Genomic DNA, 20,141 nt, shown 5'->3' on the forward strand with positions numbered 1-20,141 from the left:
GGGCGGGAAAGTCGGCAACGCCCCCTCTAGAGCCTATTTGGTCCCAAGATCTGGAGCACCGGAAGTGCTGGCGACGTGTCAGTGCGTCCTATCCTAAACCTTCCCCCTATGCCACCTTTCCTATTCAGCTGCGGGATCCCGGGGCCGCCTGGGCGCTGCACCCCGCCACTTCCGTATCGAACCGCCGCTTCAACCGAACTCCCAACCTCTGCGCGCGCTCCCTCTCGTGCTTGATGGTTGGGCCAGCGCCGGGGGGTAGCCACGCCCTTTCCCGCGCCTGGTAGCCAATGGGCCGGCGTCTCCTGGCGGGGTGGTGGGTAATTAATGAGGGCCGGGCGCTGATTGGCTGTAGAGTCGTGGCCGGGGGCTGGGCGGCGGGCTAGGTTGCTCCTGAGGTGGGAGGCGGCACCCGTGGCTGAGAAGGAGGCCTGTGAGCGACATGTCCCCGGCGGCTGAGGCACAGCGGCCCGTGGCGCTGTTTTTCTGAGTCCGGGGCGGCCTGGCGGCCGGCTGAGGACGAGGGTCGGCGGAGGCTGCCCCCGCTGTGGTGGCCGCCATGCTGGGGGCCCGGGCGGTTGAGGGAGCGGCTGTGGCGCTCCTGCGACTGTTACTGCTGCTGCTGCTGCCGGCGCTCCGGGGGCCGGGGCTCGGCGTGGTCGGCTTGGCGGGGGCTGGGCTGCCCGAGAGCGTCATTTGGGCCGTCAACGCGGGCGGCGAGGCGCATGTGGACGTGCACGGGATCCACTTCCGCAAGGACCCTTTGGAAGGCCGGGTGGGCCGAGGTGAGAGCCCCTCAGCCGCGCCGCGGGCTCCCGGGCCTGCCCTGCTGGGCGCAGCCGGCCGAGGGCTGTGGGCCCCGGGGCCACGTCTCTGGAGCGAAGTTTTTCTCTGCAGTCTCCTCTGGGACCTGGTCAGAGCTCAGACCCTGGCGTTGGCTCGAAGCTACCAAGAGCCATCGAGGCAGAGAGTTGGCGAGAAGAGTTGGACCTCGCTCCCTGCATTTTCTTAACCCCTCACCTCCACCCGAGCTGGCAAAGTAAAAACGAGGCGCCCTATTGCCACCTCGAGGCCTCACGGTGGTTCGGTTAGGTTAGGGTGGTTAGGTTAGGGCTGTTAGGTTATCGGTGTCCCTGGCCCGGGTGGTTCTGCTTTCCTATGCAGACAGCTCCTGGTAGATTCCTGCTGACCTAGAAATCGGCCGAGTTCCCTATCCTTTCTGCAGGAGCGGGGCTTGATTGTTAGCCAGAAGAGAAAAGAATCTTCGAAGAGGATGGGCCAGGAAAGTTTGATGGTAGCCTCCTCTCCCGCCCCCTTTCCCTTTGGAGCGAGGAATATGTGAGCTTCAAAGTAGAAGCTGCAGGCCGCCCCTGCGAGGGTGGTTGACATTGAAGCCATCTTGCACGTGAGGCTGCTGGTGTGTCAACTGGGTCAGCCCGAGTCAGCTCTGAATATTCTGAGTGCTTAGAATACCATAAGTGGTTCTGAGAGGGGTGATTCCAGCTTATGGGAGAAATTATTTTGAGTGAGCAACAGTTTTTACAGAGCTGCACGGTTCTCAAAGTAAGTGTAAGAATGGCCTGGGGAGTTGATTAAAAATGCCAATTCCAGACCTCGGAGAGTAAACCCAGGTTTCTGCACCAGGGGCTACTGACGTGGGTCATCCCAAGACCACTCTGGGGAAATATGCTCTAGGCTCTGTTTCTTCTATAAGTAGAGTTGGCGAACGGGTTTGGGAAGGAAGTTGCTTGCTTCATATGTTGGAAGGAGACTTACACTGGATGCTGGGTTCAGAGGCTGCCAAATTGGCAATATGCCATCTCCAGAAAAGTAGGAGACAGACCTTCTCTCACTCGTTTTCCACGATGCCCAGATTTGGCTCTTTCCTTTACCAAAGGGTTTAACTTAGGTCTTCTAAGTTAATTGCAATGTCTTGGAGTTTGTAATGTTAGAGAGTGTATTACTTCCATACACGTGAGGGTGTTGGGACATAACACTGTTTTCTGAAGTTCTGTGTTTGTCTTGGAGTTTATTTAGCCCTGGCATGTAGGTCTTAGTAGCCTGGGTTCAGCTGAGTCAGGGCCCTGGTCTTTAGCAGCTGGAACAGCAGCCAAAGCCAGGCTCAGTAGCAGGAGGTCGTTGCTGTCTCCATCCTGGACCCTTCCTCTTTCTTCATGGATGTGGGCAGGGAGGAAGGAGCCCTTGAGGAAGCTAGAGACGGTTTGTGGACTCTGCCTCTTGAGATAGCTGTGGTGAGGACTGTGCAGATGGTTCCTTTCACTTAGATACTAGGCTTTATATAGGTTACATTATTCTGTTAGGTCCATTGTGCAGAGGAGGAAGCTGACTAAGACCGCACAGGTTTAATCCCCAGCTACTCCCCTTATTCAGAAATCCTGGTTTTAGTTTGCTGGTAGGTGGTGTTTTGTTTTTTTCCTCTCGCCTGGTCAGCAGTCAGCCAGGCTGTGTCCTTGGGTTACGGGCTCATGGTTGTAGTCTGTTTGGAGGAGTTTATCGTAACAGGTAAAATTACATGAGAACACCAAAGCCCGTGTGTACTGGAGTCCTGTCTCAGACCTGGCCTTTGGGGCACTCTATAAACGGAGGTTCCCTGCTGCACTCTGTCAGCTGGGGTGGGAATTGTGGCAGTATTAAGGTGTGGATGGAGAGTGCAGGGCAGTTGTCAGCTTCAGCTTGCAGCAGCCTGTTGCAACACTGCACTTAGCCGAGTTCCTCAGAGTACCATTTTGCTGGCATTAGGTCTGGGGCTGAGATGTGATTAATCTTCCCCTCTCAGGAGGCAGCTTTCTAGTTGCATTCTGTGCTCAGGAGTGGGCACCACCAAGGAAAGTGCAGCTCTTCCCTCTGCCTTCCCTTCTCTGGCACTGTTTGGATAAGGGTGTGCCAGGTGTTTGGAGACCCTTATCTCAGGCAGCTGTTTACCCTCTTTGCAGTAGGAGCTGCATGTCATATTTCTTTTCCCACATGCCTGTGATATTGTTTCCAGCAGGCTGAGGAAAGTTCATTTGCTGTTGAATGAATTCGAGTATTTGTTGCCAAGTTAATTGAGATAAGGGTTTGGCCTGCTTTTGAACTTGCTGTTTCTTTATAGTGTCTTTGTAGTTCAGCATTCTTGTAACTCTGAGTGGCCCAGGGCACCTAGTGGCTTTTGCTGTCAAAGGCACTTCATGATGTTTATTGAATTTCGTTTGTGCCTCGAGGGTAGCTGGTGCTCATAGGAGATATTGACAACCTGGGAAAGGTGTTTTCAACCAATGTGCTTCAACGGAGGGAAGTACCACTACAGAGAGTGCTTCAGAAGCGCTCCACTTGGGAGTTCGGCCTGCCGCACATCCCGGGTCCTTTTTAACTTGAACATTCTGAGTTCCTCTTGACTCTGAGGAGGAAAAGACCTGGTTGTTTGGCCTGAAGAGGCCATTTCCTCTTCATGGAAAGATACCTGCTAATCATTAGTATGACCTTGAAGAACTCGCTTTACCTCTCTGAGCCCTGTTTTCCTTCCTAAGAAAACTTGTCATATTTTAGAAATCAGTGACATGAGTCTGAAAACTCTCCTGTCCAGAGTAGGTTAAAATGTCTCTGTTTTTTTTCTTTGCTCAATGACCTTTTACATGGAATTAAAAGCAGGGCAGAACATGGCTCCAGAGGGGAAAAAGCTGGCTAGAGGCCTGAGCCTATCAGATTACTAATTCTGCAGGCTTAAGGAAGACCCTTTCCTGGGCAGCTTTCCTTTCGGGTGGGAAAGGATTTGGCCTTGGGGAGATACAAGACTGAAAGGTAGGATAAGAGAGTCACTGCTGCCTCTGATTTGCTTAAGTCCGTGGGATTTGTTTAGAATTCTCTCCCTGTACTGTGACCTAGGAGGCAGACTTCATTTGCAGGCCCTCCAGGTAGCAGAAGTTCACAGGTAGAGAATTTAGGTAGGTGATGTTTTTTACATCATTTTACAGGTGAGAAAACACCCAGAGAAAATAACTTCTTCTGCATCACATAGTAGGTGGCAGAGCCAGGATTCAAAGCCAGACCTGCCTTACACTAAAACCTGAGCTGAATTTTTCAAGTAGCCTGGCTACTCCATTGTCTAGAACCAAGAAGCAACAGACATCATGTAGGTCCTTTGGACCCCTTCCTTTTTGGTTACCTGAATCCCCGGGTTCCCTACCTCAGTCGATTCAGAATAATTCTTTACAAACTGGCCTCACCTGAGAAAGAAGGGATTCAGAAGAGTATCTAGTGGACAGGAGGCCTAACGCTGGGCTAGTGATGTTGGAGTGCTGCAGGGAGCTTTACAGTGGTGGTCTCATGTAGAACAGGTTCCTGCTTATTCCAGCTTTCCCACGCCTGTGGTTCCCAGCTTTCCAATTAGTTTTTTTTTTTAAAGATTTTATTTTTTTCCTTTTTCTCCCCAAAGCCCCCCGGTACATAGTTGTATATTCTTCGTTGTGGGTCCTTCTAGTTGTGGCATGTGGGACGCTGCCTCAGCGTGGTTTGATGAGCAGTGCCATGTCCGTGCCCAGGATTCAAACCAACGAAACACGGGGCTGCCTGTAGCGGAGCGCGCGAACTTAACCACTCGGCCACGGGGCCAGCCCCCAATTAGTTTTATTACTTCCATTTCCGCTTGGTCCCTTCCCTGAACTCCCTGGAATGGAGGCGTTATTGAGTGCTTATTGTGTGCATCTGCTTGGCTGGCTGGCATACTTGTGTGTCTCTGTGAGGTACTGTTTTAAGTTTCACTCCTCTCCATGCACAACCCTGTGCGCTAGGTGATATCCCCATTTTAGAGGTGAGAAAACAGTGTGTCCCGTGTCACATAGTAGGTGGCAGAGCCAGGATTCAAATCCAGGCCTGTCTTACTCTAAAACCTGGGCTGAATTTTTCAAGTAGACTGGTTATTCCATTGTGTAAAACTAAGAAGCAGCAGACATAATGGAGGCCCTTTGGCTCCCTTCCGTTTTGGTTAAGTGTCTGAGCTGTATTGTGCCGGCTTCAACAGTGTGCTGACTGTGTACACTTCACTGTTTTTTAGAGAAATTTGTTTAGCTGTGAGTTCGTAAAGGCTAAGGGGGGAAGAAAAAAAATCCTTTTGCTGCTACGTCTCTTAGGATGTGGGCAAATTCAACTTTGAATGTGGCAAATCTCTTAGGAAAGCTACTTGGGCTTTAAAGGGAAATTATTTAAAGGTAATTGCAAGGTTGTTAAGTAGTTTTTGTTCACATGGCTGAGTTGTTTTAGTTGTGGGACTGAGACTGCCACAGATGATGTTACTGTCAGTTTCTCACTTTTTCCACTTAGGAAGGAAAAAAAGATTCCCCACACATGCACAAAATTTCCTGCGTATCTAAAAAGCAAATCTAGTTAATGTTCCAGATTTGTAAGGATCACGGTCCTCATGGAAGAAGGAAATTCTTGGAACTGAGTTGGAAGAGAAATAGCAGTTGTTTAATCTTTATAGGTTTGAGCCCCAGCGTAATGGTTTGAGCCTGGGAAAGAGCTGGGATGTGTTGGGAGTGCACCCTTTGTAGTGCTACTCAGCTACCCTTCTTTGATTTCTTGAAGAGAAATAGGAAGCAGTAGAGTCAGAAGACAAAAGTGCGCTGGGTTTCCTGTTGCATTGTCTCCTCAGTCCCTCTGATCTCGTGGCTCCTGTTCATTTACCGGAATTGTTAACAGTTATGTTTATTTTTTTGAGGGCTTGACCTTAGCCACTGGTGTCTTAGTTATTCTTTTACCTCCCTTGGAGATAAAAGATCCTCTCCTTTGGAGTTTTGGTGATTCAGAAGATAAAGCTCCAGGGATGACTGCTCTTGGACATCTCCCAAAGGATCTAGGTGCCAAATGTCTTCAGAGTCCCTGTGTGAGATTGGAAGGTGGTCTTTAAATCTTAATTCCAGGCTGGAGGAGAAACTAGGCCTGTGTATGAAAATCACTGCTAAGTTTGTAGTTTGGAAAGGAGATGTATGGAGCACTGGGATGCCTCATTGTGTTTACAGGGTAAAAGAGTCAGAGAAGCTACTCTCCTAAGGAGGAAACGTAATTATTCATTCTGGGGCTGGAGTGTGGTATCCAATATTTGAGGAAAACTGATTAGTTTGTTATGTAGGAGAAAGAAAAACATACAGTCTCATCTCCCACCAAATTTGGGGGCGGGGGGGGGGGGGGTTGGCAGCAGTAGTTTTCAGCTCGTCTGATTCTGACGGAAGGTAAGTAACTTTTTACTTTCACCTTGCCTTATTCCTTGCCAGTCTGTAAAATGGGAAAGGTGGCTCCCCCAGCACTTGGGCGTCTTAAGCCAGAGGTGCCAATAGGGCCTTGGTAGATTTTCTTTCTCCTCTAGGATGGCTCTAGCCTCGTGGAGAGAGCAGCATGGCTAAACTGCTTTGCAGGGACCTCCCTTGTTGCCATTTGTTCGGTCTGCAAATCACATTGAGTGCTGACTTACGTGCCAGGACCTGTGTTAGGTGCTGGAGATACAATAGGACCTTTTTTCTTTTGGTTTGACTTGAGGGCATGTTCAAGAGGATAGGTGAGGTTGAGTTTCGTGAGTCTGGGAGAAGTATCACATCCTTCTTTTTACGAGCATGTTTCTCGTTACCAGCTTTAGAACTTTTTGAATGACAATTATAAAAAGCAACTAAAGCTGGTATCTTATTTGTAGTAAAGACAATGAAGAATGACTTTCCTAACAGATATCCTGTTTGTTTAGGCTCTGAGCTTTTCTGAATGAGAAAAAAACATTCTTTGAACTTAATCATCTTGTAGAGTTCCTGACCATCCCCCTTGTTTTATGAGGTTTCTCTGAAGCTCTCCCTCGCAGGGAACCAGGCAGCTGTAGCCTAGTGCTTTGTTCGAATAATGAGTTAGATTTGTTCTCTGCCTTATCACTCTCAATACTGTCAGGGAGTAGTCATTTTAATGTGCTTTCAAAGAGTTTCACTCTGAGGGTTATGGGAGCTGTTGGGGTGATTAGTGTTTGGTTTCTGTCGTTTTACGCTTCTTTGGAATGGCTCCCTGATCCTTGCCTTTGTGTCTGGTCTGTTTGGAGCCAGGTTTAGAGGGGTGGCCCCTTCCACTGGGAGGGTTGTTAGCATTGCCCTGGAAATGCCTCTAGTGGTTCTGGTGTTTCTGCTCTTCTTTTGTGTTTTGCCTCTGATGTAGTTTCTTTTTGTCTTTTGTCACCAGCCTCTGATTATGGCATGAAACTGCCAATCCTGCGTTCCAACCCTGAGGATCAGATCCTGTATCAAACGGAGCGGTACAATGAGGAGACCTTTGGCTACGAAGTGCCCATCAAAGAGGAGGGGGACTATGTGCTGGTGTTAAAATTTGCCGAGGTCTATTTTGCACAGTCCCAACAGAAGGTGAGGACCGGTCAGGCGTCTGCTGGACCAGTGGGACATTGCTACTCTTGGATATTCCTTTACTATGGGCCACAGAATGTAAGAGCTTCCCAAAAGGGAGGAACAGAAAAGCTTTGAGGAAAGGCTGGATTCCTTCTGCCTCCAGAAAAGCTCTGTCCCATTGCTCACAAGGCTGTACTTACCTTGGGAGTTGGTGACAGAAGGCAATGCCAGAATCCTAGTTCTTGGCAACTAACCGATCCTGTTCAGGCCCTCCTGGTTATCTCTCCCTCCTTGGTTGTCAACACCTTCTCGTTGTTAGCCGCCTTCTTTGCCTATCCCTTCCTGTGAATTTCTGTCTTTCCAAGTTGAGCTTTCTGTTTGTATTCTTTGTTCCCTAAGGCCAGTATGAGACCTCCTTGACAGTGAAGGAACAAGGCTTTGATTTGGCTCAGGCAAAGGACTCTAGCCACCCTGGAGTATATCCAACCCTGTCATTTCTTAAATTATTTTTGAACTCGAAGCGCAGGCAGGTACATGATCTCCAACTGCTGAAGGGCTGTGAAGCTGATGGTTTTGACATTGTCTCCTTTTTTCACCCTGGAAGGTATTTGATGTGCGATTGAATGGCCATGTCGTGGTAAAGGACTTGGATATTTTTGATCGTGTTGGGCACAGCACAGCTCATGATGAAATCATCCCTATGAGCATCAGAAAGGGGAAGCTGAGTGTCCAGGGGGAGGTGTCCACCTTCACAGGGAAACTCTACATCGAATTTGTCAAGGTACTGCTCCTGCTCTGCCCTCACAGCTGAGGAGGAGCTCAAAAGAAGGGGTGCAAGGGGAATGTTTGCTTTTGGTAGGTTGACCACTGTTTCCCGTTTCCTAGGGGTACTATGACAATCCCAAAGTCTGTGCTCTCTACATCATGGCTGGGACAGTGGATGGTAAGTTGTGTTTTTGATCTGTTTTTTTGACTTGGGCTGAAGGATATGGTTAAGGAAACCCTTGGGGGCTAATTTAGCTGATCACTATTTTGAAAACACTTAAAGCCAAATTGTGGGGAATCCAGAGTCAGATGGCTAGGATGAAGTATAGCGTGGTGCTAGCCCTAAGGTTTTGAGTAAGATCTGTGTTCAAGTCTGGCTGCTGCCATTTGGTTGCTGCTGTTTGGTTTTGGACAAATTCCTTTAACTTCACTGTAAATTGGGATTGACAGTAGTACCTGTTGGTTTGCCCTGACCCTTGTAGTCATTTGAAATTGCCTAAATTTGTCCTTCCTTTGTTTCTTTGACATCTATTTCCTGGGGGCAAAAAGGGAAAAAGGCAAAGGGAGGAGTCCTTTAGTGTTTGGGTATGCTCTGAGAGATTCCAGCATTGCTGGACTGCACTGAACAAAAGTTCACTTATTAATGTCTCCTTCTCCTTGAGATCTAGCCTCGGGGTATATCTCTTTCTCAGGGTTGAGATTATCCTGGCTGTCAGCTTCCCAGGCTGATTTTTGCAGAGAAAGCTTGTGTCTTAATGACTACTCCCCTATCCCACTTCTGTGCCTTTTCCCAGCTCATCCTGAATGCACCAAGTATCTCATCCTGTTCTCTTGATGTCCTCCCACATGTTGATATTAGGACATCCAGGAGGATGTCTTGCCACCAAACAGATTTGTAGCTCGAATCCCTAAGGAGGAGACAGAGCAGAGGGGTAGTGTGTGCTGAGAACTCAGAACTCTGTGGATCAGCTTTTCTTCAGTTGTTGTGTGCATCAAAAGGGAATGTTGGATTGTGGGAGGGAGGAGGAGGGATTTGAAAAGGTTAAGTTTTGTGTGTTGGGTCATTGTCCCTGTCCAATCTGGTCCTCTCGGGGCTCTGAAGAAGTAGGGCAGGAGGCAGGGGAGATAGTGTCCCTCTGTGCAGGGCTTGTACTGCTTTTTAGTTAAATCTAGAGAAGAGTAGTGTTTGCAGCAATCTACTATTCTCTAGCTGGAGGCTATTTCTGTTACTTTTGCTCCTTCCTGTGGTTAGGTCATAGGGTCTCTTTATTGTGGTTCATTTACTGCTCTTGAAGGTCTCACTTAAATGTTGTGGGTCTTACTTAAAAGGTGTTCTCTTTCTTGTGTCAGATGTACCAAAGCTGCAGCCTCATCCAGGATTGGAGAAGAAAGAAGAGGAAGAAGAAGAAGAAGAATACGATGAAGGATCTAATCTCAAAAGACAGACGAATAAGAACCGGGTGCAGTCGGGCCCCCGCACGCCCAACCCCTATGCCTCGGACAACAGCAGCCTCATGTTTCCCATCCTGGTGGCCTTTGGAGTCTTCATTCCAACCCTCTTCTGTCTCTGCCGGTTGTGAGAACAAATACCATCCTGAACAGGGTGGAGGGTTGTGGGAAAGAAACCAAATTTGTTGGTTTTGGTTTCTGTATTTTTCACAGTGATTAACAGACACACACACACACAAACACACACACACACACACACACACAAATTAAAGGAGGTGAAAAGAGGCAGACTGAATAGAGAGCTGCCTTCAACCACCACCTGGTCCCAGACCTGCTTCAGTCCTAGTCCTCTCTTTGTGGCTGGCCCCCAGCCCTCTCTTTCCTCTCTAGGGTACTTAGGGTAAGCTGGGTCCTACCTGTTCAAGGATCTTCATCTGTATACCTAGTGGAGAGGACTCTGAACTCAGCAGACATGGTTCTATTTTTGAGTTTAGAAATTAACAGCAGGGAAATGTCATCTTATTACTTGAGAAGATCAGCCCTGGGAGTTGGGTATGTTCTGAAGTTGTGTTCAGATAAGTTTTCAGATGTCCTGGGATTGAAAGTGTGTGTGGTGTGTGTGTGTGAAGGTGTATAATTTGTATGATAAAGATGAAAATGGAAGGGGGATTAAAAAAAGAAAGAAAAGTAGATACTTCCTTGCTTGGAAGCCTTTCTGGTTTAAGCCCAATGATGGTTCCACCTTAAGTGTTTGAGCTTTGTCGTTGCTTGTCTTCCTGACATGGGCCAGTTAGAGGACTGTCTGGTATCCAAGACGCTTAGTTTATGTCAGGTCCTCAAGTTGCCTCTGACTTGTTACCACAACAAATCATTTTGATTTCAGTGCCTGTTGGGGACTTGATTTCCTCTCTCTCTCTCTTTTTTTTTTCCCCCTTAATCTGGCTCATTTGAAATCTCTTCTCTCTCTTTCAACCATCCCACTAAGTTATTGCCAAGAAGGGAAGGAGACATGGGGATTTGGGGTTCCCTCTGCTTGAGTGTCTTATCCTCCACCACCTCACCTTGTTGGTACCTCCCTCCCTGGATCTCTGAGCCAGCAGCAAGGAGGGCCTGACCCAGCAGTTCTTATACTGGCCCCTTTGTAGGGTCTTGCTGCCAGGGAACAGGGATGCTTTCCAGCCTGCAGCAACGGAACACTTGACCTTAAAAGTCTCTTCTGGTCTTTGGATTAGAAAAGGCTTGTGTTAGCATAACTTAAGAGCAACCTCAGAGACTTGAGCCCTACTAAGTGACCACTGTTTAGAGTGTCTAGTATCTGGTGTTCATTTATTCCCATGACCTTCTATGTCACAGTTCAACCAGTTTTGGTTTATGCCTAGAATTGCCCCAAGGAACTAGACTGATTGTCCATAACTGGCCCAGTGACACTCCTCAGTGATCTTAATAGTATGTCCCTCTGTCCTTTCATTTCCCCATCCAAGTAGCAGTCAGGTTCTTGGTGTAACAAGGCTGAAAGATTGCCAGTCGGCCATAGTCCTGGCAGCTCTGACGCCAACGGAAACATCTAAGTGTCTGTCTTGAATTCCCTGGAAAAATTTTTGCAGGAATTGAAGCTTCCCTGTTCCCATCCTTTCCGGTCCCTGTCATCTTTTTCCCAGTTAGGGCAGCAGTGAGGGAGGACCCAGGTAAGCTACAAGGAATGTTATGGATGGAAGGCAGCAGGATTAGCTTCTCCTTGGGCTGGAGCAGCACAGAACCTCAGACCAGGCCCATCTTTTTAGGATGTGTTTAATTTTGAGGTGGTCTCTTTGGATCTGTTTTTAAAGAGCTCCATATATTTGAAGTGTTCATTACGTGACAAAGTAAATAGCCCTTGGGCTCGTGTCTTGGGTTTTGGCTCTTAATGAGTTACTCCAGGTCAGTGTTTAGTTCTTTGAGAGTTGTAGCCCTTTATTTTAGCTGTGACTGAGGCCTTGGTATTAGGGTATTGAATCGGGTAGCTGGATGGTGGCAGCCTGAGGCTGCAATCAGAGGAGCACGTACTAGAGTGCTTCACAAAGCTCCGGGCTTTAAAGGAGGATGTCTTGTAGCCTTGGTCCTAGGGACCACCAGCCTGGGGCAGTGGACATCCTGACTATTAATTGGGCTTTTGATAGTGGCTTTGGTTGCCATTCTGTCACAACTCCCCAATGCCATAGGCCAGTGCCAGGGAGTAAACAAGATGAGGAAGGAGGACTTGCTGCCTCTATTTTGCCTTGTTTGTTGGTTTGCCTGGGTCTCTGAGGAAGGAGGGGTCCCCACCTCCTCACCTCAACCCATCCTTTCAGTGACTCAGAGTCTCAGAAGGAAACCCTGGCTCCTGGGGCCATTTCCTAATGGTACTGTAAGCCAAGCATCTTTGCTTCTGCCTCTGTTTCCAAGCCCACTCCTTTCCCCTGAGCTCGGGGATAGGGATGGGCACCTTCCTCTTTGGTTGTGTCTGAAAGGAAGGAACATCTTCCTATAGCTCACAAAAACTAAAGAGGAAATGAGGAAACAAGAAGTAGTGTGGTGGGGGCTAGGATCGTGTGCCCTGGAACCAAGCCTACCCAGCTAACAGAGCTGCCCAGGGCTGGTCACAGCTGGCTAATGATGCTGAACTTGAAAGCTTTTTTTTTTTTTTGGTTCCTCTAGGACGATGTAGGTACGTGAAGTTTAGGTTAAAGGGGTGGGTTGGGGCACTCTTTATTTTTATTTTTGTATTGTGTGTGTTAAGAAGTACTCTGTTCATCTTTTGCTTTTTGCACTGTTGTTCCCATGTCTGTATTTTGAGCTAGTGCCAGGACTGAGAGGCTGCGCTGTAGGGAGTCTGACTGGCGTTGGGGTGTGATGAGTGATACCATTTAGGGGTGGGAAAGGGAAGGCCTGAGCTGTGTCCTAGTTTTTAGATCCCCCTGAGCCCAGCTGACCAAAGCCAGGAGCGGATGGCCAAGGTGAAACTCCTTTTGCCAGCAGTGTGGGCTCAGTTCTGTTTCTGGGGAGACCATGCAGACGTCTGCTGGAGGCAGGCAGAGAGTCTACAGTCTAGCTCCTGTTTGGGTCAGGGGCCAGCCAGCCTCTAATTGGACTTTTTTTGGCTCCACTCATGCTGACTATAACATCGTGCCAGGAAATTATCTGTGGGACCCATGTCCCCTAAACCAAATCCATTTTTCTGAAAAATCTCCACTATTGAGGAGAAGCTGCTCAGTTGAGACCCTGAGTTCTGGTGACTTGAAAGGTGGTTATCTTCAAGTGGTAGTTAGACTCGGTCTAACCAGTTGGTGTTAGACTCCCAGGAGGACCACAGGGCCTGCAGAGTCCCCTGTTAGTTGGAGAGTGTGATCTTGTTTTCTTGTTCCCACTGTTTGCCTGAGAGATACTGGCCTGAAATTGGGGGGATCACATCAGAGGTCACTTAGACTTTAAAGAGGTGGGTGAAGTTCGAGTTAAGTTTACCTCCCCCTTTCTGTGCCTGGGAACTGTTTAATCCAGGTTTAGATTTGTGATTTGACTTCTTTATCTTTGTGGAGAAGCTTCTGTTTTAAGGAATTTCTCTTCTTTCTTATCCTGCCTCTACCCTCTCCTAGGAAGGCCTGGCCATGGCTTCTAGAATCTCAGTTGAACTTTAGAAAACAGCAGGAGTATTTTCCCTTTCCTAGCACTTAATTTTCCTTTCCCTAGAAATCAGCTCACCTTGGGAAATCCAGGGAAAGAATCAGCAGGTTCTCTGCCCTCCCTGGGGATTGGGGAAGGACCCACCCTGGTCAGCACAGTGCCTTTTCCTCTCCTGCTCTGAGCCAGGGTGGGCATTCTCTCTAGATTCAGGTCTGGGCAGGAGTCTTACAGTCCCTGCCATAGGGCTGCTTCCCCATCTCTTCCTCACCCTTCCCTTTGCTAAATGGCTCTTTCCTAATTCAAGTGTCTTCTTGCCTCAAGGAGCCTTAATGGCATCAAGTGGCAGCATGTAATATTGTCCTCCATGCCTCTCCAAAAAAACCTAGGAGAGCAGGTGAGCTTTCCAAAGTGACAGACTAATAGATACTCCTGTTTAAAGACAAAGGGGTGAGGGGATATGCTTTGGGCCTCCTTCTACTCTGGCCCCCGGGAAGGAGCCTGGGGTAAGGCTAAGTGGTAGTGCAGAAACAGAACCAGAAACATCCAGGATCTGTTCAAAAGTCTTAGAAGAAATCTGCTTCTCATCTATGGAAAGATATAATTAGGGATCAAAGAGCTCTAAGAAAATTGCAAAGAAGCCTTAATGTTAAAGCTTCAGAGAGATCAGAGTAATTTTTCCCTTTCAGTCCTAGCTAGGACTCTTTCTGTATTTAGACTTCTCCTGGGGCAGGGGGGCTAGATTTCCTCATTTTGTTACAAGACTAGATTGGCACCAATGGCTCAGCTGCCCAGCGAGGACAGATTTCTTCTTTGTACATGGGTGGCCTGCTGCTGATCTAGTTTGTCCTCCCCCAGCTGCCTTTTGGCTAGCCAGCTTTAGGTTGCCAAATCATTTTGATAAGAGCAGATGATTTGGAGACTGGCTGGGTTGGCAGGAAAAGAGCAGGATGGATCTCTTGGGACGGGTTCCCCCCTCCAGGAGTATAAGAACAAGGAGCCAGGGTTGTGCTGGCAGCCAGGGAAACAGTAATGCCTGTTGGAATTGGCAGAGAGGGCCTTGGCATCTCTCATATCCAGGCAGTCTTGTGAGATGGGGGCACGTAGCACCAGGAAAAGCAGAACTCCATTCTCACCTCTATTTTGAGCTTTAGTGCTTTATTTCAGTATGAGGAAAAACAACAACAAACTGAAGTGCGCTTTCCGTCCTTTCAAAGGATAACTGTCGGGAAAGGAGAGCTGAGTTGCCAGGTGGGAGGGGAGAATTGGCAGGGAGAGATGTTACAGCAAAACCAAGAATGAGACATTCTTGACTCCTCTCTTCCCTGGTATGTCATGATCCAGGGAATGAAAAGAAATTTGACCCTGGATTAGTTCCCTCCTTGGATTTTCCATCCACCAAGTTCTCCCACGCTAGGAGCAGCTGGCCATTCTGAGCTCTGGGCAGTCTCTTCAACCACTGTTGGCCTAACCTGGCTTGTCAGGAAATCAACCTCGCCCCTCCAGATTGGGCCCGGTTGCTCTTTTCTGTACCAAGTACTGGAGGATAGTGTCAAGTTCTTAGTAGCCCTTGTAGCTCCCACTCTAGATTCTCATCCTCTCCCTGCCGAGGCCAAACCAACTCTGTCTGTAGCCACAATGTGCATTTACAGCGGCACAGTGAGATGTGGTTGAGGGGCTTTGAACCTGGCTGGCCCGGGGAAAGCAGTAGGGGTAGATAGAGCTGTCTTTCCTTCTGGGCTATCTCCATCTGTCCCTACCCCTTCCATGCCCCACCCTACTCCCACCAAAAAGTTTAAAAATCAGGATGTTTTTCACTGTCCATTGCTTTGTGTTTTAATAAACAATTTGCAGTGACACTGTGTGTTGCGATTGAGTTTGAACTTAACTGCAAAGACGTGAAGTGATGGGGTTGGAAGAGGGGGACCCAGGGGTTCACTTGGCTGCAAAAGATTCTCCTGTGACGAGGCAAGGAGCTCTTGTCCATTTAGCTGTTTGTCTCTTGCTTCTCTTTTCGCCGGGATGTTTGGTTAAGGGAATGAAGTTCTATAAAACCCTGCCTGGCCATTTCCACCAGCAGCGCATTCAAGGAAAAATAAACAGTTACTTTGTTTTGTTTCCACTTTCACTGGAACGCCAGGCCATGACTCTCACTCCCAAGGCACACTGAGCTTGTGGCCGCCTCTCCTCTCAGCCTTCCCTCAGCCTCCACGATAGCCTCTGGACAGAGTAAGCCACGGGACTGTTTTCTCTGCACTCTCCTTTTCTGCTGTGTTGTCAGTGTGGAGTATGCATTGGGAAGGAGCAGAAAGAGCAGAAAGGATTTAATTTAATTTATCTGCCACATCTTACAGCTGAGGAACATGAAACTCAAAAAACTTCAGTAATTTACTCAAACCTAGTCAGTAAATGGTCAAGCCAGGATTCAAACCCAGTCTATCTGCCTGCAAAGCCCACGTTCTTTTGAAGATTGTAAGAAAAATAATTATAGCCACCATTTATTGAGCCCTTGAATTGGGCTAGGCACAATGCCAAGCACTTTTACTGATGTTATCTCTGTTTAGTCTTCAACAAACCAGTTGGTATTAGCTTTTAAGCGGTGAAATGACTTGTCCAAGGCCACACAGCTAGCACAAGGCAGAGCTGGGATTTTACACCAGGATTCTTGCTCTTCATCATTGCTCTATTGCCTTCCCTTTCCCCATGATGCTGTGTGACGTGGCGTCAGAATCTACCTGCTGTATTTCTCCAAGCAGGAATGGAGGCTTCTGGTTTTGGGAGAGGGAGGGAAGAGTTCGGCCTCCCTCACTCACTTATCGCTTGAAGGGCAGAATTCAGTGCTCAGCTCCAAAAATGAGGTCAGTGTTGATGGAGTCTGTTCTCAGGGCCCAAATAAGCCAGGAGGCCCACATGGCCTCTTTCTTAGCTTGAGCCCACCCGTAACTGGAGTTCTTCTCTAATTTAAACTTAGCTGTTACTATTTCAAGTGGCTTTACATGCACTGCCAAATGGGGAAGAGACCTGAAGAAGCCCTGCTCTAGGGAGTTGCAGGCAGGGAAATTGTCTGACAGAAGATCTGGGGCCAAGTGCTGGGGGGTGGGTTAAAGCACTCCTTGGGTCCAGATCCTAATCTCGCTAAGGAAATCAGGCTCCCGGTTGGCTGGAGCCGGTATGTCGGACCTGGCTCCATTTTTAGTACCCTACCCGCCTCCATCCTCCATAGAGGAAGAGAGATGAGTTTTTCCAACATTTACTGGAAAGCTTGTTGCTGTAGCAGTGGTGAGGGTTCAAGGCAGAAAGGGGTGGAGCCAGGAGTGGCTTGCCTCTGCTTGCTGGCCACCTGAGATGCTAGGCACCTCACTGCGGTACTCTGGCCCAAGGGTCTTAGTTTTGTTTGTTGCCAACTACTTATATTAGTAAAAAAATAACCCCGCCTGCTTTTTGGCTTAGGCCTTATACTGAGCCTTGCTCTCCGGGGGTTTCCTCACTGCCTCCACTTGAATCCATCTGTTGCTTCCTCCAGGCCTGGTCCCCAGCTCGTTTCCTCTCAGCTCTGACTTGAGTGTTCTTTTCAATCACTGTACACTCCCATCTAGCTCCCTGGCTTCTCCTCATCCAGTGTGCCTGCCCTCCTGAAGAAAGAGGCCACTTCAATATGTCACTGTAGTGACCGTTCATGAGACACTCCCTGACACTAGTATAGTGCTATTTTTCTCTGGTTTTTATCTCTTCACAACAACCCTAGGAAAGACGTGTAATTCACCTGACTTAGGAATGAGGAAACAAAGGCCTAGAGGGGATGCGCAGTCTGCCCAAAGTCACGTAGCTAGCAAGTGGCAGAGAGAGGGCTGGCACTGGCCCTGTCTCACCTCAAAGCCTGTGCTCTTAATGCTATGATACGCTATTTTTAAAAAGCAACCTTTGGGGACTGGCCTGGTGCGCAGTGGTTAAGTTCACACGTTCTGCTCCGGCGGCCTGGGGTTCGCCGGTTCGGATCCCGGGTGCAGACATGGCACCGCTTGGCACACCATGCTGTGGCAGGCGTCCCACATATAAAGTAGAGGAAGATGGGCACGGATGTTAGCTCAGGGCCAGTCTTCCTCAGCAAAAAGAGGAGGATTGGCAGCAGATGTCAGCTCAGGGCTAATCTTCCTCAAAAAATAACAGCAACCTTTTGAATGTAAGTAACTGATGAAGCTAGGTGATGGTTACATGGAGGTTTATTACATTATTCTTTCTCTGAAAAAAGAAAGTAACGTTTTAAGACAGTGATATAAGAAATGCAGAAATTTTTTTTTTAAGATTGGCACCTGAGCTAACAACTGTTGCCAATCTTTGTTTTTTTTTTTTTCTTTCTGCTGTTTCTCCCCAAATCCCCCCAGTACATAGTTGTATATGTTTTAGTTGTGGGTCCTTCTAATTGTGGCACGTGGGACGCCGCCTCAATGTGGCCTGATGAGTGGTGCCATGTCCGCGCCCAGGATCCGAACCAGTGAAACCCTGGGCCGCCGTAGCGGAGCGCGAGAACTTAACCACTCAGCCACGGGGCCGGTCCCCAGAAATATTTTTTTTAAAAATTATAGGAGGTGCAAAATGTGAAAACTCATCATTCTTATTCCCACCCCTCTAATCCCTAGAGGACTACAGGTGACAGTTTGGTGTTTTTGTCTTATATGTATTTTTGTATATGTACACATACTCATATTTACATATATTGTGCACGTGTGCAAGTTTTTCTTTAGAATTCCATTATGGATCAAACAGTATATGTGTTTAAAAATTTGAAAGTACTGCCTTCAACAAGGCTACGTAAATTTTCACTCTCCAGTCTTGTGCTACATGAATTTGGAATATGCCAGAAATCTTTATTGGGAACAGGTGGGATATAAATAATGAATTAATTCTTTTTAAAAACAGCCCTCAGCCGGGAAGAGCAGGGACTTGTGTACTAGGGAAATTACTAGCTCTCAGTCCCGGGCTACAAGGCATGCCTACAGTCCCAGCCCCGACTGGCTGATTTGATGCATGCCATCTTTAGGCAGACAGCAGGAAGGCAGACTGAACTTCCCAGTCTGCAGAAAAAAAGCCCTCTGATGTCTTGCTTACCTTGGCTGCACCAGCTCCAGGCCCCACCTGCCTGGCCTGATTTGAGGCAGACTGCCTGGCTACTCTGGGACTGCCCTGGAAAACGGCCACTGTCACACTTCTTACAGGAAGGAAAACAACCAGCTGAAGGAGAGAGACTCGCAGACCACCAAGCTGGGGTGAAAGGGAGGCCAGCCTTTCTACTCTAGTCTTCCCGTGGCTAGCCCAGGGAAACCTTGGGGTTACTGTTTAATGCAGTAAATCTGTTTGCCTTTTTCATTCAAACAGTGTGTTAGTATATGTACTTTCAAAAAATATTTTTAAAAGACCCTTTTGATATACCTTGGGAAGATTTGGTGAGGAGAGGCAGAGGCCGATTAGAGGTTACAGCCCTAATTTTTCCTACTCCTTTTAAAAAAGGAATATCTATCTATCTATCTATATATCTTCTTCTTGTGTGTTTTCTATTCTCCTAAAGATACAGTTTTTCCTTTTAACCACAATTCAATAGGTAGTGACTAGAGAGAGTATAGGCCCCAATTCCCTTATATGACACTATTTATTTATTTATTTAAAAAATTTCTTTGGAGGAAGATTAGCCCTGAGCTAACTGCTGCCAATCCTCCTCTTTTTGCTGAGGAAGCCTGGCCCTGAGCTAACGTCCGTGCCCATCTTCCTCTACTTTATATGTGGGACGCCTACCACAGCATGGTGTGCCAAGCAGTGCCATGTCCGCACCTGGGATCCTAATTGCTGAACCCTGGGCCGCCAAAGTGGAATGTGCGCACTTAACCGCTGCACCACCGGGCCAGCCCTATTTATTTCTTTTGAACTGAAAATAGTGATCAGGTTTGAGGTTGCTTTTAAATTTTAAGAGGACATAAGGCCATTTTGGCTTAGAGTCTGCCTTCCAGACACAGACACTGAGATATTTTCTTTTTGTATACAAACAGCCCATGGTCATATGCTTGTGATAAAATAGTACAGAAGTAGCTCTAAATGGGGTCAAAAGTGAATATATCCCCCTTTAGTCCCTTCCAATACCCTCCTCCCCAGAGGGAACCAAGGTTAACAATTTAGTGTATATCTAGACCTCTTCCTTTGCAGTTACAAGTACCCATCTATATAGTCATATACTTTTTATTTTAAAGAAATGGGATTCTGTGCCTTGTTTTTTCCCCTCACTTAATATATCTTTGAGATCACCCCATACCATTATGCATAGATGGATCTCATTCTTTTTAACAGCTGCATAACATGAGTGGAAAATTTACTGTAAGTTTTCAATGTTAAACAAATGGTCCTCTGGTAAACATCTTTATGCGTTAATGTAGGCTAAATTCCTGGATATGGAATTGCAGGTGAAAGAGTTAATACATTTGTTATCATCCCTAGAGAGACAAAAGCCGGCATCCAGGTAACTCTAGTCCTGGTGCTCTGAGAATAAACGTTCAAAGGGCAAATGAGCGTGGGAAGTGGTTGCATGCTAAGCCCTCCTCTTGGTAATTCACAATCAAGTAGCACATTAAAAGTTCTGGAGGGGGCATCCCCACGGCCGAGTGGTTCATTTTGCGTACTTGGCTTCGGCTGCCCAGGGTTTCACTGGTTCGGCTCCTGGGCCCGGACCTAGCCCCACTCATTAAGCCATGATGAAGCAGCATCCCACATTGCAGAGCCAGAAGGACCTGCAACTAGAATATACAACTATATACTGGGGGGCTTTGGGGAGAAGAAGAAGAAAAAGATTTGCAACAGATGTTAGCTCAGGTGCCAATCTTTAAAAAAAATGTTCTGGAAATTCTTCAGTAACTACTCGCTGCTGAGTGGTTTAAAAAGAGTTGTTTGCAA

At 47.6% G+C, this 20,141-nt stretch overlaps 1 protein-coding gene across 1 annotated transcript; it reads left to right on the forward strand.

The window, feature by feature from the left end:
* The first annotated feature begins 359 nt into the window (after nt 1–359).
* On the forward strand, nt 360–15,067 carry MLEC (malectin). The gene is made up of 5 exons (XM_046639362.1): nt 360–782; nt 7,201–7,379; nt 7,966–8,142; nt 8,247–8,304; nt 9,477–15,067. The coding sequence occupies exons 1-5, from the start codon at nt 557–559 to the stop codon at nt 9,704–9,706; spliced, it is 870 nt and encodes a 289-aa protein (XP_046495318.1). The 5' UTR covers nt 360–556; the 3' UTR covers nt 9,707–15,067.
* The last annotated feature ends 5,074 nt before the right edge of the window (nt 15,068–20,141 follow it).

Source organism: Equus quagga, chromosome 15 (genome assembly GCF_021613505.1).
Source record: "Equus quagga isolate Etosha38 chromosome 15, UCLA_HA_Equagga_1.0, whole genome shotgun sequence".
Taxonomy (NCBI): Eukaryota; Metazoa; Chordata; class Mammalia; order Perissodactyla; family Equidae; genus Equus; species Equus quagga.

What these genes read in the sequence shown, in the direction of transcription:
- MLEC (XM_046639362.1), top strand. Translation starts at nt 557, where the DNA reads ATGCTGGGGGCCCGGGCGGTTGAGGGAGCGGCTGTGGCGCTCCTGCGA. An exon ending in TTGCACAGTCCCAACAGAAG is followed by an intron (nt 7,380 to 7,965) that starts GTGAGGACCGGT and finishes TCACCCTGGAAG; the next exon opens with GTATTTGATGTGCGATTGAA. An exon ending in TCTACATCGAATTTGTCAAG is followed by an intron (nt 8,143 to 8,246) that starts GTACTGCTCCTG and finishes CCCGTTTCCTAG; the next exon opens with GGGTACTATGACAATCCCAA.